This window comes from Limulus polyphemus, unplaced genomic scaffold (genome assembly GCF_000517525.1).
Source record: "Limulus polyphemus unplaced genomic scaffold, Limulus_polyphemus-2.1.2 Scaffold1130, whole genome shotgun sequence".
NCBI lineage: Eukaryota > Metazoa > Arthropoda > Merostomata > Xiphosura > Limulidae > Limulus > Limulus polyphemus.
The window spans coordinates 190,897-210,985 of record NW_013666740.1 but is presented as its reverse complement, the minus strand read 5'-3'; the positions used below and the strand labels follow the sequence as shown (position 1 = coordinate 210,985).

Below are 20,089 nucleotides of genomic sequence, written 5' to 3'. Positions count from 1 at the left end.
TTTTTTCCAGGTGTATATATATATATATATATATATAATGATTATTACTTACTTTAAGGTGAGAGTCAATACCAACTCAGTGTGTTTCACAACTGTATGGGAGCTTCTGAACTACACTTTAGCTGCAAAAGTAAAAATGTTTTCCAAAGAAAACTAGACTTATAAGGTTTTTAAAACAAAATGAGTGTGGTAAGTAGTACGGAAACCGGAGTTTTTATTGGTTGGCAATTAAGTGCCGAAAAGGGGAAATAGGATTTTATAAGCATGTGCTCAAATAACATCTTTGTACACCTATGCCTCCAAACACCACAAAAGCATTACCAATATTCAAACAATTACAATGTTTATTGTATCGGCACCAAACCACATAACAAATGTTCTGACAGGTTCAAAGTGCAGTGTTGTTACTCTCAAAAAGTCTTGTTGTGAATACTGTAGGATATATACATAAGCCAATAAATTACACATCCTGTAGTTGGCATTAATGTTTTCACTGATTCTAAGTGCAGTATGATTACTCTGAATTTTCCAAGAAAACATTATAGGGTATATAATCTGAAACATTAGACATTCTGTTCTTGGAGCGGGGGTTAAGTTGGCTATCTTTTCGCCATGCTTTGTTGCTTTCAGGGATATCGTATTAAGGTGGTGTCAAGTAAACAGTCTATTGACACAAGTGGCAATTTATTGCTTTACTTTCAGCAGGGTTATACTTTAGTTGTTGACAGTAAAACAAATGAAATGTTGAGCAGTTCAAACTCTTAAGAGAAGTACTTGGGAACTTCATGACGAATAATAATGAAAAAAGGGCACAACTGCTCATTATATTTCTAATTTTACAACTTGTCTTTTCATTATACTTTGAGGATTTTTGTCTACATGCTGAAGAATCAAGTATATTATTAAAAGCTGATAAGATATAAAATGTTAATGAAAACAAACATTTGAAATGTATTTAGCAGGTTCTAGAGATTACAAAAATGAAATATGAGATTTCTGGGACAAAGAATAGTATTTTTAATCATAACATGAAAATCACTTTGCACTTGGACTAGTAACGAAACAGAGTCGATATATTCATAAACAAATCTTTAGTAAAAATACTTCATTAAAAAATCTGATTTTTTTCTGTACAAAAGACTTGTAATGTTTACTAAAAGTCTATCAAACTTTGTGGAGATACAATAACTGTATTAAAAGCTATAGTATAAATACTTAATGTGTACAAATGAATATACAAACTTGTGTATTTTATACACAGCCCATTGCAGTAGGGTTAAATTCACTCAATTACATATAGTGCTAGCTTGTTCTGACAACAGCTTACAGATTCATAATTGTTATAGCAGAGTACACCTCAGACATGGTAAGGGAATTATTTTAATGCACTTAAAAGCTAGTCAAGTTATGATACTTAAAAGGCATTGTATTCTTTTGTTATTTTGTGCTCTAAACTGAATGTCTGAAACAAATAAAACTTAGTAAAGTACTAACAACAACCATAAAAAAAAAAATCATTTTTTCAAGACTTCAAGTGCAAAAAATTACATAAAAAAACGCATACATCGGTGCTAAACATTTGTTATTTTTTTATTTATCATTATAATAGCAACTAAATTTGAAACTTATTAGGTTAGAAAAAATAAATTAAAAAGCTTATTAAATTTTAAAAATTTCTCAGTGAGGATTGCATGCAAGCTGCAAGTGTCTTAAATCATTCAATATTTTATTTTTCTTTAGAGTTTACTTACTGATTAATTATAAGTTACAGCTTTCACAGTTAGTAAGATTTGCTTTTAGAACAGATAAGATGTTTTGATCACTGGTGCGATCATTCTCAAGTACAACTTGTAATATAATTTAGGAGATTCTATAGATTATGTAAATGAAATAATAAATCTGTAATTTAAAAAAAAGTTTTTTCTTAACATGAAAATCACTTTGCACTCTTACTAGTCATAGTGTGAATCAGACTAACTGAAGTAAATTCAGATTTTTTTGTGTACAACATATTTGTAATGTTTACTAATAATAGCTTACCAAATTTTGTGAAGATAAATTAAATAAATTTAGAATTATAAAATTTATAATAAACATTAATTCTCCAACATGAGGTTGATCCATGGACCAAACCTGTGCATGTACAGTTGGTTGCCAAACAAATCAAAGCCAACATATTTAATACAGTCAAATCGATAAACCACTTGCTATGCAGGTGAAATAGAAATAAAAGATCTATGAAAGTATTTGCAATGTTTTAGCCTATATCATAATGTAGAACACCACAGAACAAGATTACATTTTCTACTAAAAACAATTTTCACCTAACTATTTAATGAAATTTTGTACACACAACATTAATTATTGAACTTTTATTGGCCACAAGGGAAACTTGTATGGATGACATAACAACTAATTTAATTTCACACATAAAATCACTACTTACATCGATCTCTGTTGCATTATGCCCATCATTCTCTTTTCTCGATTTCTTAGCACCTCTTCCTTCTTTTTCTTATCTGATGGAGGTTTTGCTAGTGAAATTTCTATCATCCCTCCTTCTACATCTTTGCCATTAAGTGCATTCATTGCTTTCACTGCATTATTACGGTCTTCAAAGTGGACAAATGCATAGTCCTTAATTTTTTTCACTCTTTCAACTCTTCCATAATTTTCAAACATTTCCTTTAATTTTTCTTCAGTTACTGATGCAGTTAAATTTCTTGCATACAATACTTTAACCTGACAAAAAGAGAAAAAAGGCCTGTGTAAAAACAAACATATACTGCTGAGATAGAGAAAGATCTCTCCTTATATTATATATATCTTACAATAGCTAAATGAAGGTACTTACTTGTTATTAGTAAGTAGCTTTTTAACAGGGGAATATTCATATATCACAGCAAGTAAAATAATTTGCAAGTTTAGAGTATGTGGAATATGATATAGTGAGACATATTAACAAGGTTCACACAAAACATTTAGTCACAAACTGAAGAATTCTTTGAGACTAACAGTAAAAATATCAAGGCTATTTCAGTATGTTATTTGTGGTGTATTTAAGTAGCACCTAAGGTATACATATATAAAATGATAAAAATGTAGAATGTGAAAGTTCATGTTCAATTACAAACACAAGTAGTAATTATATTTATTGTATGATTTTTGTCTAGTATCAACCACCTTTTGCATTTATCATCCTCTAACCAAGAACCTCAAAATCAGCAATTTTCCACTGTATCAAAATAAATACACACACACTTCCTGGGCACTTCACATTTAATGTTCACTGCTGAACATAGTGAGGTTATTTCTTGGACTTCCAAAAACAGCCAGGAAATAAATCAAGCTATATAGTTTTTCACTAGCAGTATTTAGTATGGAACTCAGCAGATCAGTGATGAAATGCAAAAAAGAGCCTTAACAAAGATAAACTTTCTCGCTATTCATTACTTTATGCTAAGCTCATGCCTGGGTGACACCTACTATAAGACTAAACAGTTTGAATCACAGGTGAGAGTTTTTGTAATGCAGAAAGGAATTGCCAAATTTATTAATGCAACAAAATATATACAGATTAATTTACTATCTTCTATAACACAAATAAAAAACAACATATTACTTAGATTATCTGAAGCCATTCGATCAAGCAAAGGTTCTGATGTAATAACTGAAGCTTTAGAAATGTAAAGAGCACATAAAGAAAAGAAGCTCTATAGCATTCAGTGTAAGAAAGAAAATAATCCCAGCTTTCAGATAAAACATGTATAATTTTGTTAGCTTTTGAAGCTTGAAAGTTATAAAACATATAGAGTCACTTGAATTTTACAGTTTTAGATACTATCACCTTAAAACTTTAGTTTTAAAAGCATTTAAATTAGAAATAATTAGAAAATAAAGACGTTCAATGACCAGAGTTTCAGTACTGTTTCATATGTTGACAAGTTTTAACTGAGCAGGCGTAAAGCTTAAATATTTATACTTCTCAAATTGAAATTGGATGGGGGTCTCAAAATAAAAATTATATTCTCTTTGTGAAGAGAGATTTAGAAGTTAAACTTTGCAGAAGAGTTTTAAAATTATTTCTGCCTACCTTACTCATGGTTTCTTCATCAGGTTCTTCCTGTGGATCTGCCCAATCAATGATGATGTCACAACCCCAAACTTTTATTCGTCCAGTGCTTAATCTTCTTTTAGCTAAAGATGCAGCCTTGTGAGATTCATATTCTAGGAAACAAAACCCTCTATTTTTCTTTTTATCATCTGGTGAGCTGTAGATGATTACATCACTCAATCCAGCTGGAAATAAAAAAGTCGCAAAAAGACAAATAAGTGGCCAATAAATGCACATCCCACCCTTAGGCATTGACTGATCTGCAGACAACTTAAAAATTAAAAAAAACATAAACAGTGGTAGTGTTCCATATGTGAAGCACAAAAACCGCAAGCAATCAATTTTTATGATTTTTTTTCATTTGAATTTAGAAGTTGCTTTTTTTTTTTACCAATTTTAGGAATTTTTTTAATACAACTGGAGTGATCCATTACAAATTTTGTTTCATTTTTTGGCAGGTGCCCAATGGAAAACAAGAGTAACAAAAGGGGCAAAATGGCAATTGAAATTTCAACTTACGTGCATGTTTGGTAAATTCCTCAAATAATTCGTCTTTTCCTCTGTTCTTTGGAATATTTCCCACAAATAACCGGTTGTTGTTAATTGAAATGGTCACGCCAATGTATTTTCCATTTCTAATTTCGAAATTATCCAGCTGTAAAGCAAATACATAAGAAGTTGCAAGCCAATCAGGCAAGTTCAAGAATTTGTAATCTTATAGGCAGAAAATACATGGCTGGAATGGTGCTCGATGCACCTACTGGGCAATTTTTTTTCCTCTCTGGTGACCTACAAATTTTAAAGGGAATGAATACATGGTACCTTAAACGTTACAGGAACTGATTCTCTAAACTTTCCATACCTGTTAATTTACCAAATTCTTCAAAGATCTCCTCTTTGCTCTTGCTCTTTGGGATGTTACCCACAAAAAGACGAAGGTTTGGAACTGATATATTGACTTTCAGGGTCTTGCCCTTTTTGATTTCATAATTATCCAGCTGAAATTGAAAAAAAAAAAGACCAAAAAGCTTGCCAAATGAGAATTATTTTGAATCAATCTTGCCAAAAACAGCTAAAATATCAATTTCTGGACTGCTGACACTGCTCCTGTAAAAAGAAGGACATCACGAATTTATTCATTATGACGTACGAATATGCCAGATTAAAAATTTAGTAACTTTGCCTAAAAATTAAAACTTTAAAAAGTAATTGTTTTAAATCCCTTCTCCACGAAATTTGGAAACATAATTAAGTTTCTTTCTTTTTCAATTGTGGAAAAATACACTTACTAAAGAGCAAGAGGAGACCCATTGAATCAGAGTCAATACCCTTCACCAAGTAAATGTGTATAAACGCCTGCCTTACCACAGATGCTAAGTATGTTAATGATACATCATTAATCTATAAATTTAGTGTCCAATATTAGATCTGATGGCAACTTCCACACATCTAGATGGTTCACTTCTCCTTCAAGAAAACAGTCTGGGGATCATATTAATATGTTTTAATGTGTGGATGATTTTTAAAATTACACAAACACACAATGTAAAATCAATCAAATATTTGAACACGCAAAAAACATACCTAAATACTACTCTTGATACACAAGTTAAACTACATTATCAGGATTTAACATATTTTTAGGATGTTTTACCCTTAATTTACATTTTAACTTTTAAACTAGATTTCAATAGATACAATGATAGGACTTTTTTTTAGAAAGAACAAGTTTCATTTCAAAGATAACATATTAAATTTGTATAGAAAAGACTGAGTTATTGCATGATATCCAATCTCAGGTTAAGAACAGTACAGTTCACTTAACTGTCAAATAGAAATTATTATGCTAATCAAAATTTTTTTTATCCCTTTTAAAATTTAACTTCTTTACATTACCTGAAGGTCTAATAAAATTAAAAGACACTGCAACTCCTTAAAATACTGTTGAAGAGGATGACTGAAGATAAAATACTTCCAAAAACAGAAACATGAAATCATATGTAACAGCAAATTTGTGGAAATGAAATACTTAAAAAAAAAAAAAAAGACTTAAGCTCTTATTTGATAACTTACCAATAAACAATTACTCCATGACATCCAATAATATCAACTGGATACTGCTTACTCACAGTTATTATTATTTTCACAACATATCTCCTTATATTAATAATCAGAAGAGTCAAATGAACCAACTTTAAATAACATTTTCTTTTGGAGGGTAGGTGAGGGATTTGGTGTATCACCAGAACATAAAGACAATGATTTCCAAACATTTATTTCTTCTTACACAAATTCTGAAAAACACTTAATTCAGCTAAAGAGGACCATAAACGACACAATGGCAGTATAATAACAAATGTTTTCTTCATCAGTTTGAAAATAAGTAAAGCAACTGGACAAATGTGTTTTATAAAATCCTTATATGTGAGAAAAAGACAACTATGCTAAATCCAAGAGTAAAGACTTACTCATCAACTCAAGTATTAACACGCCTCTGAATAGAAATATTAACACAACCACTATGATGTTCTCATATGAGGTTTGAACCTTTGATTTTTTTAAACTTGTTGCTATGCAAAATTATAAGTATATTTATACTGCAACATGCAGGATATACTTACTATCAAAGCTGTATCTTGAGAGAAGAATCAGATATAAAAAAGAAAAGAATTCCACAGAAAGGCTCCAAGTAACAATAACAATGATGTAGTTTCCTTCACAGAAGTGATAAAATTAGAATATATCTTGTAACAACAAAAAACAGGTACACATCTCACTGCAGACAAAAAGATATATACTTTTTGCATATTAGACAAATTGTAATGAAATTAAACTTGTCAATATCTATAACTTTACATTTCCACTTCTGCAAGGAGAGCTAGTGTGTTTTACTAGATGAATTCAGAAGATGCCACCAGTTCTACACTATATTATGGTAGCAACAACTACTTAGCTTCTGCTATGTTAGCTGGTAAGGTTACTGGTGTAATCATTTAAAATTTAAACTGTATTAAGTACTAGAGTGAATCCTTCTGAGTGACCTTTTACTTTTCTTATGCTGCCTGGGTATCAACTTCTGTTCAGAGGGCTGATCTTGTATTTATACATATCTATATAGATATATATTAAAAAATACTAAATATTTAAAACACCAAAAATCAAAATAAAAAATAAAACAGTTTAATGTGGTTTTTACAATTTAGCATAATTTTTCAATATTAAGTAGTGTTCCATAAAACATTTAAATTAATAAAATGCCAGGTTGTAGAAATATACAAGTTTGGGTTCAACATTTTCAACCTAAACCTTTGAAAGTAGCCTGAATGAAAAAAAAAAAGAAAAGAAAAAGTATAATGTTCAAAATATATGCACTGAGAGTGTAATTAATCATCATCTTAGACAACTGTATTTGATCAAGTCATTGGTATGATGTAATGTTTTTCACAACAGGTGTTTTTTTTATACTAAGAATAAATTTGTTTGCAACATCCATAGTGAAGACCCTATCACCTAATATAATCACAAGCAGTTATGCAGGTTGAAAAAATACAGAACCAAAATCAAATATTCAATGACATGCATATTTTGTTTCTCTATAGAATAAACATTTTAAACAACATCTTGTTTATGACACAATTGCACTTTTATTCAAAGTTGTTTCATTTATCACATTTGCTAAGAAGAGGCAAGTACTGGAGAATTAAATGACTGTTATTCATAAATGAGTTAGTTGATTTCCTATGTATTTCAATATCTGTTATTTAATCATATAATTTCTATTACACAAGTATAGTGACATGCTTCCTCTATTATGGAAAATCATAATTTCTGATGGAATTTCAAGCATCAGTGAGATGGCTCCGTGTTGTTGAAATGGGCAAACAAAGCTTAGATAATTAGAACTTAATTTAAACGATTAGAGAGCACTCTACATTTTGTATTATTTATTTTCCATTTTTGTATATAAATTCACAATGATCAGTTTGTTTGTTTTGAATTTCGCGCAAAGCTACACGAGGCCTATCTGCGCTAGCCGTCCCTAATTTAGCAGTGTAAGACTAGAGGGAAGGCAGCTAGTCATCACCACCCACCGCCAACTCTTGGGCTACTCTTTTACCAACGAATAGTGGGATTGACCGTCACATTATTACGCCCCCACGGCTGAAACACAATGATCAGTGCTTGGACTTTAGGGAATATGGGTTTATAGTAACCACTCTCCAACTTTTAATACCATCCTCAAACTGTTTTGTATAGAATGAAATAAATTGAGCATTAAAAGAAGTATTTGTAAAAAAAAAGTACTGAAACTAGTCTTTTGAAGACGTCTATTCCCTCTGTGTATATTTCACATATTCTGAAATCTTAATTAAAAAACTGCATACCCAAAAGCAATAGTAAATGATTTTTTTTCATTCTACAAAAACAATAAGGTTAAGGATACTGAAAGTAATGATTTTTCTCTAGTAAGAATAGTTTCAAGCAACAAGAGCTTCCCTATGCTTTATGGGACAAATAACTCAAGATTACAGTAACAAATAAAAACCAGATAGCTATTCTACAAAACATAAAGGTTGGTCCTAGTATAATTGATATGTAGAAAAAGAAAAAACTAATTCCAGTATTTATGATGATGATGTTGACTTCTAAAGAGAAAGGACTCTTAAGTTATCTTATGATTTAAAAGGTTTTGTGATTAAGATTAAATTTGTTGATCTTATGTTAGAAGACTAAATTTGAAGGCATTAGTATTTTATTGCCTATAATAGATAAAATATACTTGGGTTCAATTAATTTATTGGAAAGATAATTTTGAACTGGGCAACCCGATCATAATTTGAGAATGTAGAAGGGCAGCAAAGTTCAGACATTAGGTGTTTATATTTACATTTCACATGTTATAATTAACTTTCAAGTAGCATATTTTGGAAACATTTTACTTGAATAAACCTATTAGATGAGGAATTACATGAACTTATATTCTTACAGGCTTTTATATTATATTTTATTTTTTACCAATTTATTGAGCACGATATTATTGAATCACATTACATACTGATTTAATTGATGGCAAAATATATATAAACATAGCTAAAGAGAATACTATTATCAATCTTTTTCAGTTCCACTACATACAGAATCAGTAAAGTATAATAAATTAAACACCCAATCTTGAATGTTTTGTACTACCGAAGTTATCATGATCCATGTAGCTATATTTGATATGGATATTTTTCTTGTTCACTACATTCAATACATTTTTTGTGATGAAGCTATATTTCTTTTGTATACTATTTATGTACATGCCAGGAGGATTGGAGTGTGTTGCCCATGACAGCCTCATGATAGAACCTTTTGCAATTGAGACTATGCCGCATGGCTATTGTCAAGATGTTAACATTTTCCTGCACAGAAAATGTATTTTGGATAGGCATTTACCTTCTCTCACCCAAAGCTATCTCGACCTCGATATGCCCTCTAAGTATTGTTAAAACAATTTTGCTAATAGCGCATCAGTCTATTACACCCCCTTTATTTTCGCATCATTTTAGAACACATGCATATCATGTGACCAGCCTCCAATAATACTGGGCCACCTATACTAGCAAAGGTAGCTCCCTCTACTCTTCTAGTACAATCTCGACCTTGATATGCCCTCTAAGCATTGTTAAAACAATTTTGCTAATAGCACATCAGTCTATTATACCCCCTTTATTTTCGCATCATTTCAGAACACATGCATATCATGTGACCACCGACCAATCATACTGCGCCACCTATACTAGCAAAGGTAGCTACCTCTACTCTTCTAGTACAATCTCGACCTTGATATGCCCTCTAAGCATTGTTAAAACAATTTTGGTTATTGCACATCAGTCTATTATACCCCCTTTATTTTTGCATCATTTCAGAACACATGCATATCATGTGACCACCCTCCAATCATACTGGGCTACCTATACTAGCAAAGGTAGCTACCTCTACTCATCTAGTACAATCTCGACCTTGATATGCCCTCTAAGCATTGTTAAAACAATTTTGGTTATTGCACATCAGTCTATTATACCTCCTTTATTTTTGCATCATTTCAGAACACATGCATATCATGTGACCACCCTCCAATCATACTGGGCCACCTATACTAGCAAAGGTAGCTACCTCTACTCTTCTAGTACAATCCTCACTTTCGAGAATTGGCAGTTACAAATCAAAACAATAGCGTATCAGTGAGGAGGAAGGGTGGGAAGTGGATGAGAAGAGGTAAGTACCTATCGGAAATACATTTTCAGTGTTAGGAAATGTTAACTTCCAAAACAGTACCACCTACTTTCACCCAAAGCTGGAATCCCACATTACAAAAGGTGGAGGAGCTGGTGAAGGTGCAACGGTATCAAAATAGGGGGATAACAACTGCCTGAAAAGAACAGGTGAGCCAGTAGAAAGTAAGGCACACTTGTGGGGTATAGCACTACTTATGGAACAGGTATGCTCCTTGCCCAGTAACAAAACAGTAATATATGTATAGGACAAAATGTATGAGGTAGGCACCATATACTTCAAAAAAAGAAGAAGAAAAAAAAAGTGAACATAATGAAATGTCTAGTATGTAATCAACAACATGCTTGAAGAATTATGTGCCAAGGAACGAGTCCTGGGGCACACTGGAGCAAGCCCATTAATGTCTTGTCGAGGATAATGGTAGCAACAACAAAATAATAATAATTAGAAGAAGCACATGGGGATACGTCAGATTATGCCAAGTACGGTCCATCTGGGCAAAAACAATAGTGGAAGTGCCTTGCATAACTTTTTAAGATCAACAAATGCAGTCCACCTAGGCAAAAAACATCCAGAATAAGTGCCTTGGATATATAATATTATGGCCAAGTGAGGTCCACCTAGGCAAAAACATCCAGGGGAAGTGCCTTGGATCCAGAATAGTATTTATTGCCTATTCAATACTTATAATGACGACAGCTATCTTCTAACTGAGAGGGTACTTATGAGTTTGATTTCTTTCATTGTACAACCCCACTCAGGAAGAAACCTCCATGATCCACCACTCCAGTGACTGGGAACCCGGAGTGGTAAGGTAAGTGCAATGGGTGTCTGCAATTTCCTATGAAGAAAAGTAGATACGTGTCTATACCCTGAGGAAAGTGAGAATTGTGCCAGAGTAGTAGAGGGAGCTACCTGTGCTAGAACAGGTGGTGCAGTATGGTTGGTGGAACGTAGTCACATGATATGCACTTTCTGAAAATAAAAGGGTATAATAGGCTGGTACACTATTAGTGAAAAATGTTTTAGCAATGCTTAGAGGGCAAATCAAGGTCAAGATAGCTGTAAGTGAAAGGAAATAGTACTGTTTCGGAAGCACGGTCATCAGATAGGGCAACATCGACTGTACTGTTATAATATAGTAAAGTTCAAAACTCATTTTGATATAATGTACTCAACTTCTGTATATTAAAGCAACAACAGAAACTGGTACAATAAATTGTAAAATACTTGTAATTAAAGTAACCAAACTAATGCAACAGTGAGAAGCTTACCCACAAAATTTATTAAAAGTTGCCATGGCTAATCTTTTAACGCAATTTTAATTTTTTTTTGGTTTCCTATAGCCTCCTAACTGTATAAGTTTTCACATTCTTTGAAATGTCATTGATATTTTGATTTTGTTGAAATAAATGTAATTTTACAAACAAATGTGAGGTTGCAAGAGAAAATTTGAATCCAGAACAAAAGTATTACATTTAGTACCTTTTGATAATGACTAGTACGCGGAAACTTTAATTTTAGACACAAATTTTCAGTATTGTTCAGTAAGCACAGAACTACAATAAAATCTTAATAATTACATGCCTAAAAAAAGGCAGACCATTCACAAAATTTGCAGAAAGTTTCAAGTTCAAGTTGTTTTAGTTACAGTAATAATATACAGAACCTCTTAGCCTGGCAAAACAGTCTTCAGATGTCTGACATACTAAGAAGTCATTTAGGAAACTTCAAAACTCTTAAATAGGAGAAACTTGGAAACATCCAAGATTATTTAAAAGAACATCAAAAGGCATTTTTAAAAATAAAAACAACACTTTAACTATAACAAACATGATTGACAAAGGACATCACACAGACAGGAACAGCTGTAAAACCATTAATAAAGTGAATGGAAAAAACCTGACAGATTAAGGAAGTCCTACACATCAGAAACAAAATATGAACTCTCCAATGATTTAAGAATAGAAGTAAGCAACTTATGGTTTCCACTGTTCCAAAAGTACCCACTCACAATCCAGTCCTCTTAAAAAATCAACCAATCACTCACAGTCTAACTTTCAACAACCAATAAATGACATACACGTGAGACCCTGATAACAAATATGCAACTAGAACATTATTCAGTACAATTGACAAAACCACAAACCCAATAAAGCTCCAGGAAAGTGAACTGACATATCATTTACAAAACATTTCTAAACAGGTGGACCATACTAATCACCAAATGATACACACTGGCTTTCTACACATTAGAATGCACACAAAACAATGCAAATTATATATACAGAGAGTACTTATATTATACAACATTTTTTTTTACATCTATTGTTTCATAGGTCAAAGTAGCAACAAAAATCAAGGTCAAGTAATTTTCTTACTAATCAAAGTAAGTTTTGAAAGTAATTAAACTGATGAGAGTTCACACCAGTCAAACCAGTGAACATAATACACCAATGTACACGATGTCCCTAAATCACATAAATTAGTATTCATAATCCTATTCCACAATATTACAAAAGTCCTAATCATTTCTTATTTACAAATATCATTACTGTGTTTCTGTAGCTATGTGCCATATGTTGAAGCAAAAGCTATACACACTGCTCAGAATTTCAGATTTCTACTGATATAAGCAATAAATTGAAGGCCAAGTTGTTGTCAGGCAACAAAAGCAAGATTAAAAGAGAAATGGTTGTGGTTTTTCCACGTAACAATTTGTTGATTTTTCAGGCCAACAATGAGACAGAACCTTAAGATCTGGAAGTTTTACTTGTATTAATTTTTGACTGGAAGCATTAGTTACAATCTTTTCAAGAATATAAAGTGATTAAAGGTAAAGCTTGAATGGGTAACATGATCAGAGAATGTAATCTTTGAAGGTCTTGAAAAACAAATTTCAAGAAATTACAAAGTGAAAAATACCTAATATAAAACTTTCAGTTCTAAACTGTGTTTTGATACCAAATCCATTAACATACTTTGAGCATTAAGTTATTAACTTGATAACCTGCACACGTAACCCATACATGATAACCTGTGAGTTATTAAACAATTTGATGACCAGGACTAAATAGAAAAATGTGACAATTATGGTTATGGAGTCATGTGGCAAAAAAAAAAAAAGAAAGAAAAGAAAACAGCTGACTTTGTAACATGCTTACCTGTCACAAAGCCAACTATTAAGCATGAAGCAAAGGAGAAATTGAGGATGAGAGTGCAGAAGCTTCAAAAAGGTGAAAAGCATAGTACTCAGTATAAATTAGGAAATTAAGGAAATATGTACACAAATACATATTTATATATATAAAAAAAAAAGACATACAAACAAGAAACTCAAAAATAAGAAAAAACTTTCCACAAAGGGAATAAACAGTGCTTCCACAGAGAAAGGTGTTAATAAAGCTTGTGATATAAGCCATTAATGTTGAAGCCATCCCCATTTTGAAAAAAAAAAAGCATAAAATAATCCTGGGTAAGTTTGTCCAAACAACATTAACACAACAAAAACCTACAAAACAGACAGACATGAAAATAATCCAAAAGGAAATGTTCCATTATCTCTACAATAAACACATGACAAAGTAAAAAAAACAAAAAAATACAACATAAACTTCAGAAGAAAAAGTGGGGAAGGTCCATTAATATACACATTTTTTTCACAAGCCTCTTATGGGTAGCACATTAGAGATTTAAAGTACCATAAAACTTAAAATACTTTACATTTTTTAATACTTTAAATGTTACCTCTTTTACAGCATTATGTGCTCCATCCTTGTTACAGTATGTGATAAATGCATATCCACGATTTTGGCCACTAAGTGGGTCCATCATGAGCCTTAAATCCCAGATTTTTCCACATTTTTCAAAGAGAAGAATAAGCTCATCTTCAAAGAGATCTTTTGGAATTTTTCCGACGAAAACCTGTTAACGTAAATGTATTTATTTATAAAATTATCAACAAAACATAATACAGAAGTTGTGAGACAGCAAAATTTCATTGGAAGAATCAAATGTTTCAGTTAATAAACAACACAAAAAGAAAACACAATAGATAAAATAGTATGAAACTTCAAAAGAACTTTCTATAGATTATGTAACTTTCGCAAATAAAATAATTTTATATGATCATGAAAACACAGGTTCAAACAATCAGTGATAGACAAAAATAAGAAATCTTATAACTAAAGCACTTTCAAAAGGTAGACCTTTCTTAATCATAGGCAACCCCTTTAAATAATAAGCTCAGTACCAAGATAAAGAAAGGTTTACCTTTCAAAGGTGTTTGGGTTGTAGGATTTATTATTTTTGTTTTATTAGAAGCTGACATTTGCTTAAATACATAGATTTGAAACTTCAAAAATATTTCACCATGATATTGTTTTTCAAAAACAATTAAATCTATTAACTTTTATTGTAGTAATTTTGAATATTGATTTTTGTCTTTCTATATTCTTGTAAAACTTTCCCATATAGTTTTTATTTGATATAGATATATTTAATAAAGCAAGCTATTATTATGTTGTTTTTTAAAAATCAGGACTATATTTGTAGCAGAAGGCAACCACAAACCACTTTTCTTCTACCAACATATTACCAAACTAAGCTTTATTACTTTGTTCTGATTTCTACGAAAATCTCAAATGAACTGGCTTATAAAGTTATAAATTACAAGGTCAAATTAGCAATAAATTGTTCAAAACTATTACGATTTTCCTCCTAGGACTCTAAGTGTCGTATTATGCTTAGAAAAATGTCAACAAATACTAATCTTTCATTTGGAGCATGATGAAATCATCCTAATATCAAAATTTTGATTTTATTTTTACTGTTTACCTATAAAAATTTTTTACTGAATACATCTCAACACTGAATGTTTTACTTTTAATGTGTGCACGAATGAATATGTTTATTTTCTATTTATTTAATTAAATGGTGCAATTTTGCCTTTCAGGATGCAATATTTGGACTTGAGAGGGTTCAGATATGTCTTACAGTTTCTTTGTAATACTGTATCCTAAAAACTGACAAACAACCATTCTGGCAAAAGGGGCTTAAAATGGTGTAGCAAAACATGACCTAAACTTTTGTGTTTGAGTACATGTCACTTTTATGAAATGGGTAAATCTGGCCAGCTTAAATGGGTTTATGAAATAATATTTGAATCATTTCTACTAGTAACCATAGAGTAAACAGAAGAATAATCTGGTTCAACAAAGTTTTCAGTAACTCGACTTTTACTTAATATAAAACGACAAATAGGGTGTCAAACTAAAGCTACCAAATTTGGCTATGCATTTGTGGGAATGTTTTTCATGTTAAAGATAATTAATAATGTCATGAAATAAAAATTTTGACAGACTCTAATAAAAACTTGTCTTTTTATACATGCCAAAGTGCATGTTGTTAAAATTACTTTGATACCTAACATGTTACATTAAAATAGTTTTATTGCACCTTGTGATTTTGACAAATTGTTTACCATTAACATTTTAATGCTATGTTTCCTGGAAATGGCACCAAACCACAAGGTTCAACAACAAATAACCTGTTTTTCATTTTACAGCAAGATGAATATTGAACCAACTCCTAAAAAATCTTGATTACAACTAAATAAAAAGAAATGCATCATATATGACAAAAAGAAACTCAGACAGTGAGAGAACCTAGAATAGACAGCATCTAAACACTACTTGCTGCTTGGACCATATAAAGACATGTTATGTGGCAAAATTAAAATTGCATATCATAAGGCATTCAGAGCAAGCTACACTAGTAAAACGAAACCTGAAATATGCATGCAATAAGGACAACAGTTTTATTGCAATACCAACCCAAGTGGCTCCATTTCCATCATGTTCTGCTGAGGATTATGGTCATGTGCACAGATAGGGACACTGCAGGTTTTGCCACTCAATGGAACTGTTTCATATGTGGAAAAGCATGGAAAAAACATGAAAAGATGATACCAATAACCACAGGTATAGGAGAGAATACGAAAGAAAACATGCTGTTTGAGCCTTTGCTGATTTTGTTCCAGACCTCTTGTACGACTTTATAGTGTAACTGACAGATAAGAAAGAAATTATGCAGAAAAATATCAGGATGCAAAGATGATGTTCTGAAAAACAGTCCTGTCATTAGTATCTGCCATAAGTTCATTGCAAGGTGCAGGCATGTGTGGACCCCTCTGAATTTGGACTTAGGTCTGTACTGTCATTACAAGTTTGAAATTAATACTCATTGAAAATTTGAATGCATTAGACCACATTATCTATATGATGAAGTTTGTAGGTTCTTGACATTTACTGCTATTGACCTACATGAAACACACCTCTGTTCAAATTTTAGCTAGAATCCCACACTGACAAGGTGGAGGGGCCAGTGATAATTCCTCATTTATGCCTTACAAACAGGGAATCAATAAGACATACCAATGATACCATCAAAATGCAACATTTCTAGTAAGTAAGCATTATCAGTTACAACACATGTAAGAAAAGATGATCTGAACTGGCTGTTAAAAAAACAAAAATTGATATTACCATATACACATACATCCTAACTTCTAAATCAATTTTAGTGGAAAAAAACCATAATTTCCTGAATATAATACACAAAATGAGATGAAAGATAGAGTAACGTTACCATAATTTCCTGAATATAATACACAAAATGAGATGAAAGATAGAGTAACGTTACCATAATTTCCTGAATATAATACACAAACGTTACTCTATCTTTCATCTCATTTTCTACTTTATAATGACATACTTACTTCACAACCAGCACCTGGCTGAGGTCCATCCCAGTCTGGTGGTGGACCTCCATACTTTCTTTGTCCAGTTGTTACATCAAGTGTGTATCCTGTTCTGTCTAAAATTTCCTGCAAACCACATTAAAACCTCTTATTGAAAACACATTTTATGATGTTTTCTGTAACACAGCTTAATTCTATTAAACAGCTAGTAAATTATCATTAACTTTAGTTTCAACAAAACATTGTTGCAACTACATTTGTAAAATTATTATTACAACAAAAGTACAAGGAAATGTAAATTACTTCACTGCCTTACTTTAACTGTTAATTAATGAAAACAAATTTTTTAAAAATTTAAATATGCTTAACTTCCATATCCTTTCAATTTCTAGCTTTATATATAGCTTTAAAAATACTAACTGCTTTGGGAATTTGTAACACAATTTTTTATTTTGTTTCTATGTGCAGTTGCTCAAATTAAATATCAGATTATGTATACCAATCAAAATAAAGTTAACCCTATCACTCCAGGTACCCTTTAACGAGCATGACACAAGGTTTTAGTTTCTTACATACAAAATTTTATTAAATTATTTTTTCTTTCAAGTTATATCAATTAAAATAGCATAAACTCTTAGCTAGTAATCCATATTTTAATAATATACAAGTTCTTAATTCTACAACTCAATATTTTAAAAAATTCTGAATTTCCATTAGTGTGACCCACATGACACATTTTCTCTTAGCATGTCATCATCCCTATTTTACCCATCACCCCTCAAAAAAGTACATAATTAAACATAAAATACTCTCTATAAAATTGTTATTACTCCAACAAACCATAATTTTTATAGCCTTCAATTTTGTTTGATTACAGAGCTATCAAATAGAAAATTAGACCCCTCCTGCCACACCCTCTCTTTCACAATGAGTTGATAGATCTCTCTTATGTTTCATTATATATTACCTATAACCAATAGAAAATCAATGTTTTCATCTATCAAATAACGTATTGTATAACATTGTATTCTGAACAGAATATTATCAATCTCAATCACAGTACAAGATTTGTTCCTGTGGGAAAGTTAACGACTAGCTTGGATGAATTTGTCCATTTTTTGCATGTTATTAGTCTATTAGTCTTTGGTGCATTATTTAATTAAATAAAAATTATTAAGCGCATTACTATCTATAGTATAAAAAATTAGGGTTAACTCTCTTTAAAACCGAGAGCAAGTAAAAAGATTGGGTAAGTACTTTATTTATTGTTTTTCATATTTAATCTTTATTTCTTATTATAAAAGCAACTGAAATCTAAAAATACAGGTCTTTTTAAGTTATTTAAGACTAAATTAGGTAAAATAAGTAATAATAATATAATTAAAATGGTTCACGAGGCATGCATGCAACCAGCTTATGGGTAATGTAGTTCAATAGAGTAACATGAGCTGCATGTTCCCCGGGTGATTTACAACTTATAATGGCGTGGATAGTAGTTAGGCACAGTTCAAAGAGCAATAAATCAAAATTGAATTATAAATAGATGTATATTGTCACTAGCTTAAGAGTTACTTGGGATAAACAAATGTGGTCTCATGTTACAATATGAAGTCATTCTAGAAAGAAAAAAGGGGAATTTAGGTTCATTTTGATTTTTTTTTGGTGGTTACAAGATCGGTCAATCTGACCACTTCCGTTTTGAGAATGGTAGGGAAAATAACACAAACTATAAAGTTTTACCGAAAAAAAAATGCTTGAAATGTATTTTGGAGGTTTTAGGGATTACGCAAAGGAAATTTGATATTTTTGAGACGAGGAAAAGTATTTTTAGTTTTAACATGAAAATTACTTTACACACAATCTATTCAAAACAAATACTCAATATATTAATGGACAACTCTTTATTTTATTTTGTTAAAAATGCTTCACAAAAAAATAAGATTTCTTTGTATGTGAAAGACTTATAATATGAACCGAAAGACTGACAAATTTTGTGAAGATATACATACTATACTGAAAGTTAGATGTATTAAATTTATAAAGACTTTAATCGAGTACAAAGAGGTCACGTGGTTGGCAAATTGACAGAGCCCATGTTGAGAGAGTTAACAGGTATCAACCAATACAAATGATAACACCAAGCTTATTAAACTTACTTTTCATATCATTTGTTTATGAATGATTTATACATCCTCTCTTCTGGTCCGCCATTCATATATTAATCTGATTAATTGTCCTATGAAATCCCTTAATCCTATAATGGGCATAGTTATTTTAACCAACCTTGTAACCACTATGTAACCATCAAACTACACATACTATAACTTTAAATGTACCAAATGTATCTTCACAATCTTTAAAAATCTGTTGTGGATAAAAATGGATGATTCAATATGGTCAATTACCTATGAGCACTATTAACAATGATGTCACATAAAATAATAATATAACTGAAATTAGTTTTCCAATTATTACTGTTTTTGATTATTCCATCTATCCAGGTACTTGAAATACTGCCATTATGATTTCTCATTATTTTTTCTATTAACCCTATCACTAAGGGTTTTCCTATTGTTAGGAGTCAAAGGGCATGTCATCCCGTTTGTTGACTCACATTCAAAATTATATTAAACTACTATTTTATGAATTTATATCAATTCAATAACCTGGGTATAAAATTGTAGATTATAATTCAAGTGGTAGTATTATACATCAGTTAATTTTTTCATTTCAAAGTAAATATTAAACAAAATGTCTAAATATCGATTTTTGTGTGTCACGTGGTATGTTGAATTTGATTCAAATTAAATGTTTTTGATGTCCAAATACAAAGTCTATAGTTTCTTATGAACTAGAAACTCAAATTACTGATAATGGCTGGAGACGGCTTGAATGGGTAATGAAGAAAAACTTTAATATAAGTTTAACATAACAGC

General features: G+C 31.1%; 1 protein-coding gene across 1 annotated transcript in view; it reads right to left on the bottom strand.

Moving 5' to 3' along the window:
• LOC106462273 (heterogeneous nuclear ribonucleoprotein R-like) overlaps positions 1–20,089 on the bottom strand; it is a 68,271-nt gene that overhangs the window by 26,712 nt on the left and 21,470 nt on the right. The window contains 5 exon segments of the mRNA XM_013922173.2: positions 2,447–2,742; positions 4,094–4,299; positions 4,977–5,112; positions 14,141–14,317; positions 17,172–17,279. Of these exon segments, the coding sequence (XP_013777627.1) occupies positions 2,447–2,742; positions 4,094–4,299; positions 4,977–5,112; positions 14,141–14,317; positions 17,172–17,279 (923 nt within the window).